General features: G+C 44.6%; 1 protein-coding gene across 1 annotated transcript in view; it reads left to right on the top strand.

The window, feature by feature from the left end:
- The window catches only part of LOC123515603 (insulin-like growth factor-binding protein complex acid labile subunit), a 56,740-nt gene that overhangs the window by 36,108 nt on the left and 13,132 nt on the right, over positions 1-7,500 (top strand). Inside the window, exon 2 of the mRNA XM_045274382.1 lies at positions 1-659. This exon is cut by the window's left edge and continues 575 nt beyond it. Within this exon, the coding sequence (XP_045130317.1) occupies positions 1-659 (659 nt within the window). The remainder of the gene's footprint in view (positions 660-7,500) is intronic.

Here is a 7,500-nt window from a genome sequence, read left to right as displayed (position 1 = left end):
GCATTGAAGACGCTGCAGCTGTGTCGGAATCGTCTGACCCAGCTTGAGTCAAATGCTCTGTGCTTGCCCTCCCTCCAGGCGCTGTCCTTGGAAACTAACAACATTGACTACGTCGCCGACGCTTCCTTCAGCTGCCTACAGAGGCTAACCAAGCTGAACCTCAACGACAACCTGCTGCGTGAGGTGCCCAGTGCTGCCTTGGTGTCCCTCGTGCTGCTGGAGTCCCTGCATCTCAGCAGGAACAAGATAAGGAGTCTGGAGGGCGGAGCGTTCAGGGGCCTCGGCCGCCTCACCACACTGGAGGTGTCCCGGTGTCCATTGCTGTCGTTGCTGCACCCCGCGGCGCTGGCTGAGTGCTTCAATCTGCGGGAACTGACGCTCTCCCACAATCCCCTGGTGAAGCACATCCCGCCGGGTTTTCTCTCCTCGCTGCCTCGCCTCCGCTCACTCGACCTTCGTGCAAATGGTCTTCGAAGCTTCCCGTCATCTGAGGTGTCACTGAGGTCACGAGTGAGTCTCGACCTGAGGGACAACCCAATGGTGTGCAATTGCTCGCTGCAGTGGCTGGCGGAGGAGCTCGGCGCCGCCAACAGGTCCCTACAGGCGCCGGACCTGCAGTGCGCCGCACCGGATAAACTCAGAGGGGTCTACCTTTCCAGGTGAGTGAACTTTCACGCCTCGCGCGGCTCTTTCCTTTCCTAAACTCTCTAATAGAACTTTGTGTCACTGAGATTGGTTGGCTCATTGAACCTTCTCACCAGAGCCTTGTACCGAGTAGCGCAAACATTGACCTACTGAATATTTTGATAGGAGTTTGTGCCCTTGGAGGTTAGGTCGAGTAGAGGATCTGTCTTAATTTATTGATCCTCCCTAGTGAAACCTTGTACCCTTTTTTTTTTTTTCATTTATACCATGTGAGCTTTTCACGGGAATTTATGGGCTAAAGGGGATACTTTTTTGGGTACCTCCTATCTCAAAGCCCACCCGCTAGGAAACCGTTGCCCCGAGTGAGGAAGCCCAACCTACACTCGGACCGTGGACAGGATTCGAACCCGTGTGCTTGAAGAACCCTCGGACCCCAAAGCACGCATGGTTCCACTGAGTAGCAGCTCCCTTGAACTGAGTCAGTCTACTGAAATTTACCCTGAAGTCACATTGAGCACCTGCGTAATACTCTCATAACTGCCTCGTTCTAAAGACTCCACCAGCATGGACGATCTGTATAGCTTAGTGGTCGAGAGGAGAGAAATACTTGGAAGTGAAAAGTATAACCGACTGCTGAGGAAAAGAAGTTGGCTAATGACGGAAAGAAATTGAAGGATGAGAATTAAAGCAAAACACGAGGCAAAAGTTTGTGTGAAAATGGAAGCTGAAAGGGAGAGAGAGAGAGAGAAAGGACTCAAGAAGGAAGAAAAAAGGAGAGATAAATGGAGGAGCTGTGCGGAAGAAAAAGAAAAGGAAAGAAAAAAATAAAGAGAGTAATGAGGCGAGAGACAGAAGGAGAGAAGAGAAGGGTACACACAGACAGACAGAGAAACAGACGGACGTACAAGGAAACAGAGACTAAAATATGTAAGGTGACATGACCAGAAGTGAAGGAAGGTTAGAGAAGGGACAGGTATGGACGGATAACATCAAGACCAGTAAGGTGACGAGAGGTTGGGTTACGTAAGGTTAGGTAAGGCAAGGCTACATTAGACAAAACCCCCTATTGTGAAACGCTTTGCTCTCTCATCACGACTATGGTCCGTATTCAGAAACGCTTTGCTCTCTCACCACGACTGTTTTCAAGGCCACAGGGATAATTAGCGGGGTTTTTACGAGTGTTTCTCCAGTTCACAATGTAGAAATCTTGTCACTCTGCCTCTAGAACCGTATAAACCTGCCTAAAAACGCTTTGCTTTCTCATCCTAACTGTTTTCCAAGGCCACATGGATAATTAGCGGGGTTTTCACGTGTGTTTCTCCAGTTAACAATGTAGAAATCTTGTCACTTTGCCTTTAGAACAGTAAAAACACCTAAAAAAAACTCATGTAAAGTGGAGGTGAAACACAGAGCCTATTTTAGAAGATCGTAGAAGTAATTAGCTAAGTTTTCAAGTGTGTTTCTCCTGTCAGACATGTAGAAATCTTCCTTATCAGTTACTAGAACCGTAAAAGCACCCATAACCACCCGTGTCAACTAGATAGAACCTTCTGAATGTACCGGAGGTGCGACGCAAAAGTGGTGTAGAATACAGATCAAGGAAGAGAGGTAGAGGGAGAGAGAGAGGGAGAGAAAGAGAAAGAGGAAACAACTGAGAAATAAGGAAGTAGGGAGACCCGGGTGTGGCGTGTCAAGGGAAACGAGGAAGGAAACTGTTTTTGGTGCAGGAAACGTACAAACAAAGGGGAACACTGCGTACTGACACTGACAAACAAAACAAACGCTGATTCCTGGCCGAGAGAAAAACAAAGTCGTGAGTATTGTAAACTGAAATCAATGTTTGTGACGACGAGAAATCTGAGAACTGAAGGAGGAGGAGGAGGAGGAGGAGGAGGAGGAGGAAGAAGAGGAGGAGGAAGTTGCGACCGGGAAAATAAAAACTAGGAAGGTAGGTAAGAAATAAAACTTGATAACGAGGAAGAGGGAGACTGAATAGAAACCAGAGTAGAAGCAGAACAAAAATAAAAAAGAGAAGAGAAGAAGAAGAAATAAAAAGAACATGGCTTAGTTTGAAAGTAAAAATGAGAGAGAGAGAGAGAGAGAGAGAGAGAGAGAGAGAGAGAGAGAGAGAGAGAGAGAGAGAGAGAGAGAGAGAGAATACAAAATAACAGATGAAAGAGAAAAAAAAGTTATGGAAAGAGGAATAAGAGGAGGAGGAGGAGGAGGAGGATGGAAAGAGGAAGAAGAGAAGGAGGAGGAGGAGGAGGAAGAAGAAGAAGAAGAAGAAGAAGAAGAAGAAGAAGAAGAAGAAGAAGAAGAAGAAGAAGAAGAAGAAGAAGAAGAAGAAGAAGAAGAGGAAGAGGAAGAAAAGTGCGTGTAAAGAAGGTAAATAATTTATAGATGACGTGATAAGGAAGTTGGCGAAGCAAGTGAAAGAGAGAGAGAGAGAGAGAGAGAGAGAGAGAGAGAGAGAGAGAGAGAGAGAGAGAGAGAGAGAGAGAGAGAGAGAGAGAGAGAGAGAGAGAGAGAGAGAGAGAGAGAGAGAGAGATAAATAAAAGAGTAAGTTAATGCAGTTTTACATGCGAAGAAACAATGACAAGAGAATGAAGATGTGTGTGTGTGTGTGTGTGTGTGTGTGTGTGTGTGTGTGTGTGTGTGTGTGTGTGTGTGTGTGTGTGTGTGTGTGTGTGTGTGTGTGTGTGTGTGTGTGTGGAAACGTGAGAAGAGGAGGGAGCAAAAAAAAAAAAAAAGAAAAATGTAGCAATGTGAGAAGGAAGAAAGGAGGATAGAATGAAGGAAGGAAGGAAGGAATAAAAGTTTGAGTATTGGAGAAAGAATGAGGAACGAAAAAGCAACACAAAACAGGATGGTCGAATTCTGAAACACTCTGCTCTCTCACAAGACTATTTTCCAAGGCCACAGAGATGACTAGTCGTGTTCTTTAGCGTGTTTCTCCTGTTAACAATGCAGAAATCTCGTTAATCTATCACTAGACCATAAGAATGCTTTGTCCTATCACCAAGACTGTTTTCCAAGGCCACAGAGATAACTAGCCGGGTTCTTTAAGCGTGTTTCTCTTGTTAACAATGTAAAAATCTCATTAATCTGTCACTAGCACCATATAACATCTTAAGAATACTTTGTCCTCTCACCAAGACTATTTTCTAAGGCCACAGAGATAACTAGCCGGGTTCTTAAATGTGTTTCTCAAGTTGATAATATAGAAATCCTGTTAATCTGTCGAAAGAACCATGAAAATAACTAGTCGAGTTCTCAAGCGTGTTTCTCTTGTTGATAATATAGAAATCCCGTTAATCTGTCAATAGAACCACAAAAACACTCTTGATAAAACACATTTCTCGCTCACTAACACAACTTTCCAAGGCTACAGGGATACTAAGTTGCATTTTCAAGACTGTTCTCCCTGTTAACAATAAAGAAATCTCATCAATCTGCCACTAGAACCATAAAAAAAAGCATTCTCAAAAACCCGTGTAACTCTAAATAGAAGCTTTTGAATGTAGTGGAAGGAATGGTATGGAAGTGTCTCTGAATATGGGCCGTGGTAGTTGTAGCTCGCCGCATATTGCTACGTCGCACGCCTCAATCTCCTCACAGCCGTTTATCCCCGGGAAGTCTTATGGCGGCCGTTAAATGGTTCGCAGCAGCCTCGCCATCGCTGGACTGACAGAGGATTCATCAGGGGGGCTTAATGAGGATGATTGGCCAGTGTTAATCAGCAGCTGGTGGATGATTGGGGTTGGTTTGATTAGGTGTGTGTGTGTGTGTGTGTGTGTGTGTGTGTGTGTGTGTGTATTGGTGGTGTTTTGATACTTCTCTCTCTCTCTTTCTTTCTTTCTTTCTTTCTTTCTTTCTTTCTTTCTTTCTTTCTCTCTCTCTCTCTCTCTCTCTCTCTCTCTCTCTCTCTCTCTCACAAACACAATAGAGAAAGAGACAGAAAAAAAGACAGATATAGAAACATTTACCTTTACTATCCTGAATCTCTTACTTTACACCAATTAGACAGAACAACACACCACGGACAGCCTCTTAAGGACCACCACCAACACATGTACTGACTCATCCTTCCTTTGTGTTCCCTTGTGACCGAGGAAGCAGGCGAGACAAGCATAAACACAGGAAAGACAAGGTTCAATTCCATTACGAAGTCTGGCTGAACTGTAATCTTCCCGCGTCTTCCTCCAACATGCCTCGAAGTGACCCAGATGTCTGCTGTGCTGATTAACCGTAGCGTCAGACCAGCATCCACGTCTTATAGGAGTTCCCTGCTATATCTTCTGGCTTCTGGGTTTGTGTTTGGGGTCAAGGCTTCATGCAGCTTCGAAATTACGTAAGGTGTGGTGGAGATGCTTGCCAGGATCTTAATTGAGGTGGAAATGTTCGCTGTTGGATTGTTCACTCGTTGCTTATCTTTAGTTAATTTACTTTACTTATATTTTCATCATCGTTGTCTTATATTAGATTTTTTGGCGTCCATATTCTCTAATGAGGGCTGGGACGGTGCCTCCTAACACACATGTACAAACAAAAGCCCACTGCTGGATCGCTTACTCGTTGCGTGTCCTTATTTAATTTCCTTGACATACTTTCAACACCGCTGTCTTGTATTCGATTTTTTTTGGCGTCCAGTTACTCTAATCAGGGCTGGGACGGTGCCTCCTAACACACACATACACGCACACACACACAAACGTACATATTTCTCACCTGATAACCTTTGACGTATTCTGAAACGCTTTACTCTCAATCCAGTTGAAGATATGCGTGGTTTTAAGAGAATTTTTACGCTTCTGGAGATAAATTGACAACACTTCTAGTTTATTAAATAGAGAAACTGTCTTGAAAACCCGGCCAATTGTCTCTGTAGTCTTGGAAAATTGTTGTATTGAGAGGGGAAAGCGTTTCTGAATACGAGCGAAAATTATACCGTGTCTAGGCTTGGCAGGGATCCATCATCTTGTTCTCTTGTGGCTGTTCTCCTTGAAGTGGCGGCTTGGCATCTGCGGCTTTCTCTCATATTCATCCTGCTCGGTGTAGGAAACAGGTGTTCACTTACAGGTGATAGACGCGAGAGAGAGGCGGAGAGGCGGAGAGGCGATGAGGTGATGTCTGTCCGCCTGTCACCCTCACTTCTGCTCTGGCGTGAGTTCGTCAGTTCGCTGCTTGTACCTGTGTGTGACTTTTTGTTATCAAGGTGCATTTTTATTGTGTGTGTGTGTGTGTGTGTGTGTGTGAGTTGCTTTGATAGGTAGGTAAGTAAAAGTGTGTGTGTGTGTGTGTGTGTGTGTGTGTGTGTGTGTATGTAAATAATGTGAGTCACGGTCTGCATAGTAACACACACACACACACACACACACACACACACACACACACACACACACACACACACACACACACACACACACACACACACACACACACCAAAGACACGCAAGACAAACAGCCTGACGTCCAAACTCGCCCAAGGATGACTGGACGCAAATAAAAAAAAGAAGGAAAGAAAAAGAAAAAAGAAAAGAAAAAAATTGGAAGGAAAAAGGAAGAAAAAGTAGGAGGCTTTGAAAGAATCTTGTCTAACTCGGCGCGGAAAAGAGAGAGAGAGAGAGAGAGAGAGAGAGAGAGAGAGAGAGAGAGAGAGAGAGAGAGTGAGAGAGCGAGGACATCTTGATTCCCCTTAAATATTCCTTTCCTTTTTGCAAATCCGTTTTATTTTTCAAACCCCACAAACTAGTTTTCTATTTCATCCTTACCACGTACCCCACTTTTTTTTTCCCTCACTCTCTATCTTTTCCTCTTCCTTCCTTTCTCTTTTCCACCTACGTCTCTTTTTCTTTCCTTTCGTTCCCTCTGTCTTTCTCTCGCAACATCACACCCCGTCCCTCTCTCTTCTCTCTTCCTCTGTCTGTCTCTCTCTTTCTCATCACATTTTTCATTAGCAGTCTGGAAGAACGCTGATCCTGATGGTCATTCGTCTTGGTGGCCTTCGTGTGTGTCTCCCCGCGCGGCCTGGGCTTGAGTGAGGACAGAGGCAAGGGCCGAGAGAGGCTGAGATGAGGCGGGAACGAAAAGAGGGTCGCTGCGGGAGCGGGGCGAGGCTGGGCGGTGAAGGAGCGCTGAGAAAAATGTCTTATCGATCCACATCTGATCTGGGGCATAGTTCGTTGCATATTTCAGGCGCAGTTATCACGTTAGTACGCTTTTTTACTTTGTGGAGGAAAGGGGTAGTGAAAGATTTAGTCTAAAAGGATGAGAGATGAGACAGGAGGTTAAGGAAGGCAGATAGGAATGGAAGGGTAAACAAAAAAAGAATGAGGGAACAAGAAATGCGAGTGAGAGGTTTTTGTCTAAAGGGTGAGAGACAAGTGAGGAAGGATTTTCAAGAAGGAAAGAGTTGTAGAGAGGAAGGAGAGGATGTTTAAGGAGATAAAGGTGAAAAGAGTAAGAAGAACGCGTAAGAAGTAGTAAGAAGGAATGAAGAAGAGGCAGCAGTGATGAAAGACAAAGGTATGAGAGAAAGAAAAGAATGAATAAGAAAAAAAAAGAGAGAAAGAGAGAGAGAGAGAGAGAGAGAGAGAGAGAGAGAGAGAGAGAGAGAGAGAGAGAGAGAGAGAGAGAGAGAGAGAGAGAGAGAGAGAGAGAAACGAAAAAAAAGAAACGAGAAACACTGTGATTTGGAAAGAAGGAAAAATAGGAAGAAGGGAGAGATGGAGGAAAGAGGAGAGGTATAAACAAGGAAATAAAAATGACGCAGCAGGAGGGGGAGAGAATTTGGAGTTTAAAAAGAGAGGATGAAAGGATGAATGGAAAGGATAAACAGAGATACGAGAAATGTA

This window comes from Portunus trituberculatus, chromosome 39 (genome assembly GCF_017591435.1).
Source record: "Portunus trituberculatus isolate SZX2019 chromosome 39, ASM1759143v1, whole genome shotgun sequence".
In the NCBI taxonomy this organism is placed as follows: Eukaryota; Metazoa; Arthropoda; class Malacostraca; order Decapoda; family Portunidae; genus Portunus; species Portunus trituberculatus.
Note: the sequence above shows the minus strand (reverse complement) of the source record. Positions and strands in the feature narration are given on the sequence as shown.